Source organism: Meleagris gallopavo, chromosome 2 (genome assembly GCF_905368555.1).
Source record: "Meleagris gallopavo chromosome 2, MGAL_WU_HG_1.1, whole genome shotgun sequence".
NCBI classification, from domain to species: domain Eukaryota; kingdom Metazoa; phylum Chordata; class Aves; order Galliformes; family Phasianidae; genus Meleagris; species Meleagris gallopavo.
In genome coordinates, this window is record NC_139405.1 from 82031710 (window position 1) to 82046167 (window position 14458).

General features: G+C 39.5%; 1 protein-coding gene across 1 annotated transcript in view; it reads left to right on the top strand.

Annotated features, from left to right (window-relative positions):
* The window catches only part of COL9A1 (collagen type IX alpha 1 chain), a 67246-nt gene that overhangs the window by 13378 nt on the left and 39410 nt on the right, over positions 1 to 14458 (top strand). Inside the window, exons 6-12 of the mRNA XM_010707760.4 lie at positions 5146 to 5223; positions 5887 to 5907; positions 6828 to 6902; positions 7443 to 7478; positions 7591 to 7653; positions 10171 to 10224; positions 11419 to 11454. Coding sequence (XP_010706062.2) covers positions 5146 to 5223; positions 5887 to 5907; positions 6828 to 6902; positions 7443 to 7478; positions 7591 to 7653; positions 10171 to 10224; positions 11419 to 11454 — 363 coding nt within the window. The remainder of the gene's footprint in view (positions 1 to 5145; positions 5224 to 5886; positions 5908 to 6827; positions 6903 to 7442; positions 7479 to 7590; positions 7654 to 10170; positions 10225 to 11418; positions 11455 to 14458) is intronic.

Below are 14458 nucleotides of genomic sequence, written 5' to 3' on the forward strand. Positions count from 1 at the left end.
TTCCTGAATTCCATGCCTGTTATGAAAAGGGCATTAATTTCAAATTGCTCAAATATTAACTGTTGTAAGATGATAGAAATTACCTTAGTTTCCTTGATTTCAGAGGCCCAATTTCTCATAACTGACACTAAACACTTCATTAGAAGTGATCCTTGGTCATTATTTAATTGACATTTAATGTTTTTTACTAGACTATTGCAGTTATCTGACTTGTAACATCTGAGAGGAAAGTAATTATGAGTATTTGCTGAACAGGGATGAATTTACAGCATTGCACAGATTATGCCTGTGTAAGATAAAAAAATAATGTCTTATGTCTTCTTCACCCTGAGAAATCTCACAGAATAAAATGATGTTTTAAATACATGTAGCTTGTTACTTGAAAGCAAATGTACAGATAGTAAATGATAGAATTCCCTTAGAGCAAACATAGATATCATTGATTAAAAGTAGTAGAGGAACTCCCACCTGAAAACGGATCAGCTGAACTGTAATTTCCCTGAAGGGCTGTCTTTCCTTGAATCGTCCCTGAGGCACCAATTACCCAGCAGGGCACAGGGAGACAGCTTGTCCAGAAGGCAGCTGCAGACATGCTCTGATTTAGCCCCAGAAGAATGTCAGAGTTTTTCTTAAAGCCTAAGTACTGTTAAATGCTTAACTATGGACTTATGCTACTGCAGATATTTAAATCTTATTTAGATTTTAATAAACCTCCATATACCTAATCAAAAGCACTACTAAGACAATTGAATTGCATAAGCAAAACTGTGAGCAGATATGAGCATTTTCATAAAACTTAAGAGGACAAAACAGTAAACAGACAAACACAACTAATTGAATTATACCTGTTCTATGAAATTAAAACTGAACTGAAATGCTGCAGGAATTCTGGAAAATGAATATTGAAATTATTGACCTATAGATCTTACACATCTACGGGTCTTAAAAGATTAAATTTTAATAGCTTTGCTTTATGATTACCCCTGATTTATCTGAGGTTAATTTCTAAGATCTTTGTAGCTGCATTTCATCCTTAATGACACTTTGCACTGATTTGATAGATGATGTTAGATCTTCAAAATGGTGGCATTCTTTTAATCAGCTCAATATACTCAGAAAGATCATTGTGAAATACTGGCAAGGAAAAAGGTACCTTGATAGTAAGGCCAGGTCATATTTGCCTTTCTCTCTCCTCCCCTAAATGAACACGAGGTGAGCCCCACCCTTTTACTATTTTTCCAATGAAATGGTTTTATTTCTAATTTTAAGAAGTCAAAGAGGTTTCACTTCACTTTTTGTTTTACATAACCTTAAAGCAATAGAAAAAGCAAATTAATTACAAAGCAATCTGACTAAAAAAATGTTGCCTGATCAAGTAATTGTCAAAGACATGTTAAATTATGATGGCTGCTCTGAAAGTAATACCTTCTATTACTGTGTTGGCTCATGACATCAGAGGTAGATTTGGTGGTACGGCAGTAAAGGTTGAACCTTTCCACCAATATTCCATTCCATGTTGTTGCTGTGTGACAGATGGCAGCAGAGGGGCAGTGTGACAACATGGCCTCTGACATGGAAGTGTGTATGAAGGAAAGGTGTGTCACTGAATTGCTCCATGGGGAAAAACACGGCACCCACTGACATTCACTGATGCCTGCTGTAATTTATGGAGACCATACAACAGATATTAGCACAGAGAGATGGAGGGTGATGCATTTTAGCAGTAATGAGAGTGACGTGACAGACAAACCACATTCCAGATGGCCATGCAGAATTGTATAAGCGCAGCATTCAGGCTCTTGTTTACTGCCTGTGAAAATGCACAGCTAATGGTGGTGACTATCCAGAAAAATAATTTTTTGTAGGTGACAATTTGCTTTACCAAACTGTCTTATTCTGGTCTTCTCATTTGTTGTAGTTTCCATGGAAATAAATAGGAGGCACTACTTTCAGAGTAACCCACATACTTGTGCATGTTTCAAATATTTTAACTCCTTTCATATTCACTTTATGGTACAGTGATTTGTAAACAATGCTAGGTGTTTTTTCCTGTATGGGATGCCTCCCTCTCTTGTTCAGACTTATTTTTGTTGCTTTTTAATCTCATGAGAGTACCAGGTCTTACATAGTGCTCACCATTCAAACTCCTTCTTGATCAAAACAAAATGGTCAGTTTTCTTTAGCCATTCAAGAATGTTAGAAGAAAACATGAGGCATTAAAGGGATTTCCTGGCTCAGAGAGGAGGCTCACTGCCTGCAGCAAGTAATCCCATTTTAGAACCTCATTATAAATTTTCTGTTTTAATATTGACTTTGTTCAAAGTTGAAAAATTTGGTTCCAACTTAAAAAACGTATAATACTCATTTGCTAGTAGTATTCTCTTGAGATGGGTTTGTTGGCACTTGGAGAGTCTTGCATTGAAGTACAGCCCAACCCAGTAATTAGCATTTTCTCATCTCACATCTTTCTCACCTTAATGCAGAAGCAAAAAAAATAATAAAAAAAATAATAATAAAAAATCAACAACAACAAAATACCACCAGTCAACAGCCCCGCCACAAACACACACAAAGAAGTAATTATTATCTATATATGAAAAAAAGCAAAACAATGTGTTGATGCAGATATGAGCTACTGGTATGGTTTTAAAGTCATTTTTCACAGTGTTTGCAGATATTGTAACTCTTTGCAAGTTGAAAATACAGCTCAAGACTATTGATTTCAGTTACATTTGTTGTTGATCAGACTTTCTGCATAACCTGTACCAAGGTACTTCTATTCAAGCAACCAGTCTTTCCTACTATGGTGCAGAATGCCATCTAAACCAGCTATTTTGATTTTAATAGTCAGTACTCTATAAGAATTATGAGACAAAAGCAGGAGTATAAGCCACTCATCCAGCAGTATCTTTCTGCCTTTACCACAGAGCAACCCTTTCTTTTTCTGTCACTTTTTTCTCTTATTCAGTCCCAAACTCCAATTTTTACAGTACATGAACTTGCTCATTTGATCTGGTGAACGAAGCAGCAAGCATTCTGAGGGAAGAAGAGTAGAATCACACTCATCCTGGTCAGATACAGTGGAAGTGTTTATAGGCAACCTTAATTTTAGTATCTCTGAGCTACTGAATGGATTACCCTTTAGTTTTAGTACTATTAAATGTTACTAAATTTCATTTTAACATTAAGACAAACAGTAAAAGAGGAAATTGTCCCTTTGTACCATGTCTATCCTTTTAAATGAGGAATAGATTCTTATTTAAATCAGAAATAGATTAAGTCCAGCTTAAGCATTCATTAAGAGCCAGTTACAAACTCCTCAGCCTCTGCAAGTGAGCTTCAGGGTGAATAATTCAGAGAGTCAGGACTCAGAACTGAGTAGAATGTGATGAAATAAATTATCCAGGGGTCATTTGGTATATTTTATGCTTTTTTTGTGAATCTTCAGATTCCAGATACACTTATTTTTATTATTGTATTGCCAGCTATTAAATTACAATATACACTCAATACTTTTATGTATATTCTGTCATTCGGTTGTCTATTATCAAGGATTGGGAAAGGTTTTAAAATGAGAATTGAATAAAGAAGATAAAGAATGGACTCAGATAATGGTGTCAGATAACACAACAGGTAAAAGAAACTATGATTCTGCCTCCTTTGTGCTGTTCAGAGCACTCCGGAGGCTGCAGTGACTGCAGTAAATAGAAGAGTGGAGATGTGATAGCAAGGATTTCAGGAGTGGCAGCACTGAAGTGGAGAAGGTGAAAGGAAGAACAAAAAAGCGACTTGTTTGGACAAGTGGACAAAACTTGTGGGTGTTTTGCAGAAATCTTACAGGACTTTAAACATTTTTTAGCTACAGCACTCAGTATGCAATTAAGTCAATACAGGGAAAGTATCAGGAGAGGAAAGCACCTCAGTTCTCTCTGCATCAGCCACAGGCTGGGACTGAAAAGAGCAATGAAATATCCTAGCAGGAGCGCAGGAGGTAGCCAGAAGAAAGCACGAATATATTATATTGTGGGAGGGATGGTGGGAAGCTACTTCAGCTCTATAGAATAAGGAAGATTCAGAGGAGCAAAGAAATAAGAAGTGAATGCCCTTGGATGCTCACGTTTCTATTTTCAGCTTCTCAAAAACAAATCACAGTCTTTGCTACACAGAACTCTATGCTGTTACAAGGTAAAAAATAATCCTTCTTCCTCAATTTGTCAGCCATTCATAATGAAATGAAAGGAAAAAGCCTGTGAATTTTATCATTAAGTTAAGGATTCACTGAACAAACCACTCATTTGTGAGTCAAAAGCCAAGCTGGTACTATATCAGACGGAAGACATTAAACCTTGAACATAATAACTATGCACAACAGTTATTATTGTAATATACTTTTGGTACTTAAAAATCTACTTGAGGCATGATATATCAGTGGATATGCCTCTGAAGATGTATTTGAGCTACTGAACAACTTTTAAGAAAGGCTAGGTAGTATTTAATCTACATATGCAAATCAAGAAAGACTCACTGACATTTTCTGAGAAGAGCTTGCCTTAATCTGATGTCATTTTCCAGTGCCAAATAAAAATTCAAGGAATATGTGAAATTTCACAGATGTGTATTACTCAACTGCAGGGTTTTGCTAGTATACATGTGATCCACCTGTCTGTACTCCTACACTTAGACCATCTGTTTCTGTTCTTGGACCTATCACTCCTCATGGACACAACTGTTTAGTCAGAAGAAATCTTTTTAGGACTGTGTGTCCTTCAATAAAACTGTCAGTATAACATAATATGAGATAACTGCCTGTGTACTTATCAACTCTTTAAAAAGGAATGATGAATCTCACCTTCTCTTTAAATCTCTCAGCAGGTTTATGCTCCCTCTTTAAAATGCCTCCAGACGTTGTGTCTGCAGGCATGCAGAGTGGTGATCTGCTCTAGAAGAAGCTCCAGAGGTTGAGCTAGTCCACTCCTGTGGCCTGTGCTGAACAGCAGCACCCCATGCACTCACTCATCACTGCACCAATTAGTGTTAAATGCCTACCTTTCAAAATATACCGTTAGCTGATCAGTCTTGGTCCTATTAAAACTTTGTCAAGTGTGAGCCCCTATTGAATTAACGTTGTTTTGTCTTCCCTACCAGTTCGAAGTCCAGTGGATGCTGATTCACTGCGATCCCCTGCGGCCCCAGAGAGAAGGCTGTGGTGAGCTCCCAGCCCGGGTGAGCAGCGTTCCCAGCCTGACAGTGATGAACCAGGCTGCCACTGAATCTATGGAGTTCACAGGAGCTTCATTTTTTCCCCCTCTTTGTCCAGAGAAGTCTATTTCACCATACCTGACTGAAATTTGGTGCCTTTAGCAACCCAGCCCCCTGGAGTAGCAGCTTCACTTTAACTCTTCCATGCCTTCCTATCTTTTCCTTCTCAGCCAGTGCTAGGGTCAGAGGCTTTTGAAACTGTCCCTGACAGTGAAGAGAGACTGCTGTCTCCTTGCAGACTCCTGGTCAACCTGAGGGAGGGAAACCCTGGGTGGGAGGTGAGGGAGGGTGCCCAAAGCAACAGTGAGCAGGGCAAAGGGTTAAAGGAACTGCAGTCATTCAATCCTCTTCCTCCCAGCCTTCAGCTCTCCTCCAATCCCACGACCCTCTCCCAGGCAGTTAATAAGGAGCTGTGAGGGGTGCCTTGCAGCCCAGCTCACCTTTTGGCTGTAAGGCACATTTTGGGTTTCTGTGTATCGTAGCACCTAGGTGGCTGCAGAAACTGTCCCCACTATGGCCTGGGCTGCATGGGGCCCCCTGCTTCTCGTGCTCTTCTTACAGACTTTTTGCCTCTGCTTTGCTCAAGTAAGTTTATTCTGACTTTATCCCTGTTTTTCTCCCTTACAGATAAGCCAGACAGTGATTGAGGTGAGTGTGAGGGAAGGGATGGTGCTGCATGCTAAGGGAAAGGGTCTGTATGAAGAGGGGCTGAAGGCTGTTTTTTGTCATGCCCTGGAATTGACTCGCTGGACGGTTTTTGACCCTTTTCTCCTCCATCCACAAATATCACTGGATAGATTACTGCTGGAAAGTCTGGTGTGGGGAGGCAAGGCAGTCAGAGCAGCAGCTCTGTGAGGAGCAGGGCCCCAGCAGGCCCTGGGCTGGCCTCCCTCTCAACAGAGTGCCTTTGTGGGGACAGCCAGAGTTGGCTGCGGGTAGAACAGAGACCCTCATTATGGGACGGAGACCTGTAAAAGCCTTTCTCTCAGTTTCCACATGCCGCGCCTCCTGCTTCTCCCCTGGGAGCCTGGCACTTGGAGAAAGTTTCTCTGTAGATGCTAATGTAATCCTGTGGAAACAGGGCAGCCTCTGAAGCTGCCACCGAAGTAGCGAAAGGGTTAGTTTTAAGCTTCCTTCCTTAGCACAAACTCTTGGGAAGACTGTCTGCTTTATACTGGCTGGAATTAGAATAACTCAGTGAATTTTAGTGCTTGGTTTGCGAAGATCACTGTCTTTAATTTTGCCACTTTAATTTTTGCCACTCTAACATTAGCACATGGCTGGGGCAGGGAGTTAAGTCCCCCTGTGCCAGCACCATGGGAGCAACAGGGCATCCAGACTGAGGAAGGGGTTTAACATATCATCCCTGTGCTGACTGTGAGAGGTGTGTGCTGGTATCACCACAAAAGCGAAAGCATAGGGCCTGCTGGTCCTGACATGGGTGTGGGGAGAACACAGACCACCAGTGCTGCTATGACCCCCTGAATAACTCAAAGAAGCCCTCACTCACAGATTGGCTTTTACAGATTTACCAGGATCTAATTGCTTCTTCTTTTACTCCTTGTCAGAGAGGTCTCCCTGGTCCACCAGGCCCCCCAGGTCCACCAGGGCCACCAGGAGTTCCTGGCATTGATGGCATTGATGTAAGTATTTCCTAAGCATTGCCTAGAGAACAGGTGATGCCTCAAGATGTACCTGCTTTGTCCTCTGCATTTGATTCTGGGGAGAACTGGCAGGAGAACTGCACAGGAAGTGATGGATATTATATTCTGTAGCAGGCTTGAGGGGTGGCTTTTCCAATTCTCTCTGATATTATAGAACATCATAGGAATTTTTATTTTATGTAATCATGGTCATATGCTGTGATTAATTGCCTTAAATAGGGTGTAAGGATTTTATAAATCAAACTGCAAAAGGAATTATGTAATATCACCTTACTAAAGCATGCTAAGAAGTGGCATTATTTCTGATAGCAGCCACTTTGTATTTTCCATTTCCTGACAGAACTTTCTTTGATTATTTCTGTTAGACTGTAGTAGAATTCATGCAAGTTTATTATTCATTTCCTACCAAAAAAAAAAAAAAAAAATCAGTTTGGGAATATTCCCATTAATCTGTATTTCTCACGAGGGTCCACAAAAGGTCCCTGTAAGTCTAATACCTTCCCTTTTGTCCCCCGTTAGGGAGAAAGAGGACCTAACGGCCCCCCAGGTCCCCCGGTAAGTGCTTTCAGTTATTTTGTGTTTGCTCCTTGAGAGGAGAGGTACAAGGTTTTGTTTCTGCCTCGCTTTTTGCAATACGCAAAATGTCTTCTGCATTTAAATCCCAAAGGGTCCGGATGGGGATGCAGGCAAAGCAGGATCCCCAGGCCTGCCTGGAGAGCCGGGAGCTGATGTGAGTATGCTTGACTTTATGGAATTTCTTTAAAAAAGAGCGCTTGGTTTTAGTCTATTTCTGTAGAAGCATGACCTTCTCCTGAGGTCTCTGGCTTCCTCACAGCTGCCAGCTCAGCGCCAGCAGCACAAGTTAGGGAGAGGCACTTCGCTCCAAGCTAAAACGTGCTATCTGGAAGGAACACAGTTCTGTGTCCTCCCTCCTGGAGTGAGACAGACGAGGAGCAGCGTTGGGTGCCGCCACCCTGCTGAGGAGAGGGGCGCCTGTGCTGCAGGCAGGCAGAGCGCCATGCTGTGCCGCGCGGCCCGGGCGCTGAGGCGAGCCGGCTCCCCACGCGGTCGGCCGGCAGGGGGCGCTAAATCTGCCTCTAGTTGTCACCGCAGCGCGGCCGCGGGTCCCTACGGGGCGGTTGGCTCCTGAGGAGGGCGAGGCGGGTGGCGGTAATTCTGGGTGTCGTCAGTTTACTGTGCCCTAAACAGGGGATGTGATCACTTAGATCTTAAGCTAGGGTGCACGCTAGCTGATGCGTGGCTTGCACTGAATGGTTTTATAATTTTAAACATAAGAAGTACAGATAAATACAATACATTACCATATTAAAGAATACTCCAATAGAAATAAATTAAACCACTTAATTTTATTGATGATTGAAATACTGTTGCAGGATTAGGGTTTTTATTTTTTTTCTTTCTTTTTTAAGGTATTAAGTGAACATGGAGTTGGAGAATTCTTTAGTTAGGCTTCAGAATTTAAGTCTGAAGGATGAAATGGGCTCCCGTTACTTTCAGTATTCATTATCAGCTTCCTTTCTTCCTGATAGCAAAACAGGACCAAGACCCACTTGTATATGTCAAAAACCCATAAGAAGAGCTGCAACTTTTATAATTCTCAGTTTAGGCATGATTTTCTCTCCCTTGCCAGGATTCATGGTAACACAATCAGGTGAAACAGAACTTTTAAAACTCAAGTCAGCTGTTAACACTCATTCACACTTGCCTGTATGCTTATGTTTATCAATGAGTGAAACTAATACTAAAACAGTATATTCTGAAATGGTAATCCTTTTTCATTTCCAGTAAAAAAAGGAAAGAAAAAAAAAAAAAAAAAAAAAGAAGAAGACTCCCACTGAGCATTCAACTTTTTCAACTTTTAATTGGGATTTTAGGTTTATAATTCCTTTTTCCTTTTCTAATTGGTGAGGCGGTTCTGACTTCTTAAGTTCTTGCTTTTCTTTCACAAACTGTTTCAGTGTCAGGTTTAATAGACTGAGTTAAGATACTGTACAGTAATTGCCTGTAATGATCATGTAAGCTTTAGAAAGAAAATTAGCAGAGAATACATCCCTCTGGGTGAACGTTGACTTGCTGGAAGTGAACCAAAAGAGGAAATTACTGGACAAACATAAAAGCAAGGCATTTCTTATGGCTCTCTGGAAATTTCTAAACTCTCTAAGCTGATTAGAATTTTGGAAATGAAAGTAAACAAAAGAACCCCAGATGAATTTGCAGTTATAGTATCATTATGGCTTTTTAATTTTAGCTAGGTAAACAACCTGCTTTTTTTGTTCAGAGTGATTAATATAAGTGTGTTCCAGTTCATTTAGACAAGGCAGTCGCAGTAGCTCCTTTTCCTGAGAGGCGGAAGTTTGTGAATCAGTTATTCCTGAGTGCTGTAGGTGGCTATCAGGAAGCTGGGGAGTGACATTTCCTTAAGATCCAAATTACAGGGAACAATTGTTGATAAAGTGAACCAATGTGATCTTTAGAATCAATCCTTCAGTCACTGCTGACAAAAAGGAAGGAGAAAAACTATCTCCAGGGTGGTCTCTGGTACTAATATTGAACTGCTACTGCTTTCGTCCTCAGAAATTAGTTTTTCTCTTGAATTTGCAATTCAACAGAAATGATCAGTGAAAGTACATAGAATCTCCATAATTATGTTTCTACAGATTGACTTTAGTAATGCATGCTTCTCAGGGAGACTCTGACAATTTATTTTAATTCCTTTTGAAGTGCACATGATTAGAAAGTGGAAAAAGGTCTCTATAAAACTAGTCTTCCTTCTGTTATTTCAGATACCAACTTACTAGTTTGAGAGTCTCGATGCTTCTTTCAATTTGTAGTTATGAACAATTCAGTTGAAATGGAAAACACAGATGGTTGTTTTTAACTTGAGCTATAAACGGAATTTGTCAGTCTCCTATCAGAATAAAATATGATCATTTAAATTCAAACGTGAAGTTTAATTATAATTTAACAGAATCATTTTTGAAGGACAGTTTTTACAAGCACTGATTATTTGTCACCAGAAGCTAGTGCTTTAAACTTAGGCAGTGTTTAAACATACACTGGAATTGTATCTTAATTCCACCTGAACATGTAAATAGGCATTTCAGTGATAAGTCTACTGCATTTACTCAACTCATCTAATAGCTTACTTATTGTATTGTTTAGATGTTTTTTTCTGTGATCAAGAAAAGCGTATGTAACCTGTACATCTTATACATTACTCCCAAAGGGGTTAACAGGTCCTGATGGATCACCAGGTGCCACAGGACCGAAAGGACAGAAGGTAAGAATAATATTATATATAAAACGACTTAGGGGTCCTGGCTGATGAAAAATTTAACGTGAGCCAGCAGTGTGCATTTGCAGCCCAGAAAGCCAATGGTATCGTGGGTTCCATCAGAAGAGAGGTAGCCAGCAGCATGCGAAAGTTGATTGTCCCTGTCTGCTTTGCTCTTGTGAGGACCCATCTGGAGTACTTCATCCAAGTCTGGTGACCCCAGCACAGAAGAGATGTGGAGCTTCTGGAGATGGACCAGAGGAGGGCCAAGAAGATGATCAAAGGGCTGTAGCACCTCCTATGAAGATAGGCTGAAGGAACTGAGTTTGTTCAGCCTGAAAAAGAGAAGGCTGCAGGGAAACCTCATGCGGCGTTTCAGTATTTAAAGGGAGTTTGTAAATATGAGAGAAATCAACTTTATACAAGGGTAAATAGTGATAGGACAAGGGGAGACGGTTTTAAACTAAAGGAAGGAAGATTTATATTAGATGTCAGGGGAAATTCTTTGCGGAGTGAGTTACAGCACAGTGAAATGCTGGAACAGGTAGCCCATAGAGGCTGTGGATGCCCCATCCCTGAAGGTGTTCAAGGCTGGATGGGGCCCTGTATAATGTGATCTAGTACTTGATCTAGCTGTTGGCAACCCTGCCTATGGCAGGGTTGGAATTTGATGACCCTTGAGGTCCCTTCCAATCCAAGCCATTCTGTGATATGATAGTTATTTTAGTAGGATTTTTGTTTGTCTCTGTGCAACTAATAAGATGATGCAGCCTTTCTTACAGTATTAAAAATCTGTAGGATGCAGTTTCATAGGCCCCTTTCCCGCAGTCCAAAGGAACTCCCATTCTCTCAGCAAGCAGTAATGAATGGTGATGTTACATAGATGGCATAAAGATTGAGCATCTTCAGTAGCTATGAAGCTCTTCACCTCCTATTTGATTGTAATAATTTCATAATCATATGCAATGGGAACAAGAGCAGAGAAACCTGACTTCATCAGCAATCAGACAAATGAAGAATACATCAGAAATTATAGTAACTAGTATGTTTGAATTGATTTTCCTGAGAAAAAAGACCCAATACCTTATCTTGCAGAATGTGTCACTGAATTATACCCATCAAAAGATTATTTTCCTGTGTGTTGTATACAAAACTTTGTTCTAATTTCTCTTGAAAAACTCAATTTTTTATCTTTTGAAGGGTGAGCCAGGACCTCCAGGTGCTCGTGGACTTCCGGTAAGTCTTAAGTTTAGTACCTGAGGAGGCTTTTTAGACCTGAAATCTAAAAAGCCAAAAACTATTTGAGTTTTCAAAGAACTCCTAGAAAAATAAAGTAGCCTGAGGAACCTTTTATCATTACATGAAAATGTGGAGGTATTAGTGAAGAGGACGCATTTGATTTGTATATTGTAGAAAACAAAGGTATGTCCTTGACGTGGTCATAGTTTTGGAAGCATTGCCACTGTTGATTTCCATCTACTTGTCAAAATGCTGTAGAGACAAGATAGCCCATGATTTATTTGGATAAATTTATTTACCTACAGTCATACTATTTCAGCTCTTCATCATGTCTTTAAATAGCCTCACTGAACTTTAAATTATGTATAGGACTTTCTGTGCCATTCCATATGAGAGCAAGACAACATATGAGAAAGGACATGCAAAAAATGTTGTTCAAATTGACATACAGATGAATTTAGCATTTATCTTTAGGGTTTATAAAGAATTGTGAATTCCAGAAATTTAATGAGGTTACAGAAGTGAATAATGTTTGGTGTCTAGAAACTTAGATGATGCAGGGAACCAGGAAAATGTGTACTGGAACAACGTGAGTGGTGTAAAACTGTAAAAGGGCTACACATAAAGAAAACTTAATTAAGGTTTAGATTCCTTTTGGAGATTATACAAAGGGGATTATCTAAAGGAGGCATTATTTTCCCACATAATAATAATTTTCATGAAATTCTGTATCTTTTTTTCATTTTGATATTTGTCCATAGAGGAAATAGCAATGCTATTTTTGAAGAGGTTACATTATAGAAATGTTCAGACCTAAGATGAATCAATCTATCTGGACATTTGCATTTGATTTTCATGGATGCTGTTTCTTGCCTGAAAATATGAGCCCGATTTAAACATATAATACCTTTACAATGGCTGGAAAATCTGTAGATTTGATGTTTAAGCTAAACTTAGTCACAGATAATAGCAAAACTGGGATAGCTTTTGGGTAAAATGAAAGGCCTGAGTTTCCCTGTTAGTTTTTTGTTGTTTTCATTTTTTGCTGTCAAATAGTTGGTGAAACTATTTGCTGGTAATTTTCAGTACTTTTAAAATAAATAGCTAGGATGGAGAGTCAGATTATCAGATTTGTTATTCAGATGACATGGGAAAAAGCATACGTGAAAAGAAATATATAAAAGAAAAAGTAGGGAACTGTAAAGTGAATTAGGGGTTAAAATACTGTAGTATGAACATGTTCAGAGGAGGACCACAAAAATGATCCAAAGGATGGAACAGCTTCTCCATGAGGACAGGCTGAGAGAGGTGGTCTGTTCTGACTCGATAAGAGGAGGTTCTGGAGAGACCTGAGAGTGGCTTTCCAGTATCAAAACGGAGGCTATGAGAAAGAAGGGGACAGGCTCTTTAGCAGGGTTTGCTAAAGGTGGTCGGATGGAGGGAATGGTTTCAAACTAAAAGAATGGAGATTTAGATGGATATAAGAGAAAAGGTTTTTACAACAAGGGAAACAGGAACAGGTTGCCCAGAGAGGTGGTGGATGTCCCATCTCTGGAGACATTCAAGGTCAGGCTGCATGGGGCTCTGAGCAACCTGATGTAGCTGTAGGTGTTCCTGTTCATTGCAGGGGAGTTGGACTAGATGGCATTTAAGGGTCCCTTCCAACTCAAATGATTTTATGATTCTATGAATTCAAATAAGAAATAACTTGAGGAAAGTATGCAGTATTTCATCTTATAATTAACAGACTAATGTGAGATGGAATCATTTATGAACCTTTAGAAAAAATGGATATGTAAAATATACATAAAGAAGTAGAAATAGAGATGTTACTATGAGAAAGCAGCAAACTGGACAACTTAGCAAAGTGAATGCTGATTCCACTCAGAGTACTGACTCGATTCAAGTCCATATTCTGACCATATTTTTTAGGCTGTAAAATCATAGATCTGCTGAGATTTTGAACCACTGTTGAAAGTTCATCAACCTTTAGAGCATCTCTCTGCTTTGGTGACACGCTTCAGTGATCATCAGTAGAGATTGCCTCCGGAGTTGTTCTGCCACTACTTAACAAGAAGTTGGACACTGTATTTAAAGATAAATCTGCAGGAATATTTATAGTGGTGAGAATGAGAATTGTCAGTCATATAAAGGTAAAGCGAAGACGGTAATAACACTGGAAACTGTCATTACCCTTGTAATGAATAAGGCTAAGGTTAATTCTTAGTCCTCTGATTTTAGGAAGGAGTCCAGTGTTTGATTTTCTGGCTTCATGATTAGCTTCCATATGCTGAATCTGTATGGAAAGTTTAATGCTTTTAGGGAAATTCCACATATATGGGCTTTTGTTTTGATGAATGGCTTTAAGCTGCTGTAGAAATAGAACTGTTAGTGAAATTTTTTAAATGCCAGTCGTCTTGCCTTTAGTGAGATTTAAACTTATTTTGTGCTAATGAAACCTAGAAAGAAAAGAAAGCAGGGTTGTCAGAGTGGGAGTGCTGGAGTGTGATTATTCTAATTCTCAGATTCAGATATTTTTTGAGAAACTATCATCACATGTTTGAAGCTGGTTTTACCTTCAAGGGTTTTTGGCTTGATCTGAGAGAGTTCATTTAACAGAAACATAGAAATGAGTCTGCATACTAGTTGAATGATTGTGTGTTTAAGTGTAATTATGCCCTTTTTGAATTCACTCAGTGGTCTTTTGTAAGTAAGGGCTGGATCGTTATCCAAAGACCCCATTTCTCACAAGAATAAACTGTTTTGCATTAAAATGCTAGGTGCAAACCAAGTCAGAAGTCTTAGCTGTAACATTTATTACTTATGCTTCAAGCTTAGCCAGTGGAATTTGTTGTCAAAGTCAGAACTGAAATAAAAAATATGAAGTATCTGGAGTTTTAGTGATAGCGTTTCCATTTCTGCTTCTGTCACATTTTGTTTCTGGCAATCTCAGTTTCCTTTTATTCTCCCTTTCCTCTGTTCTTTTCCTGCTTCATCATTT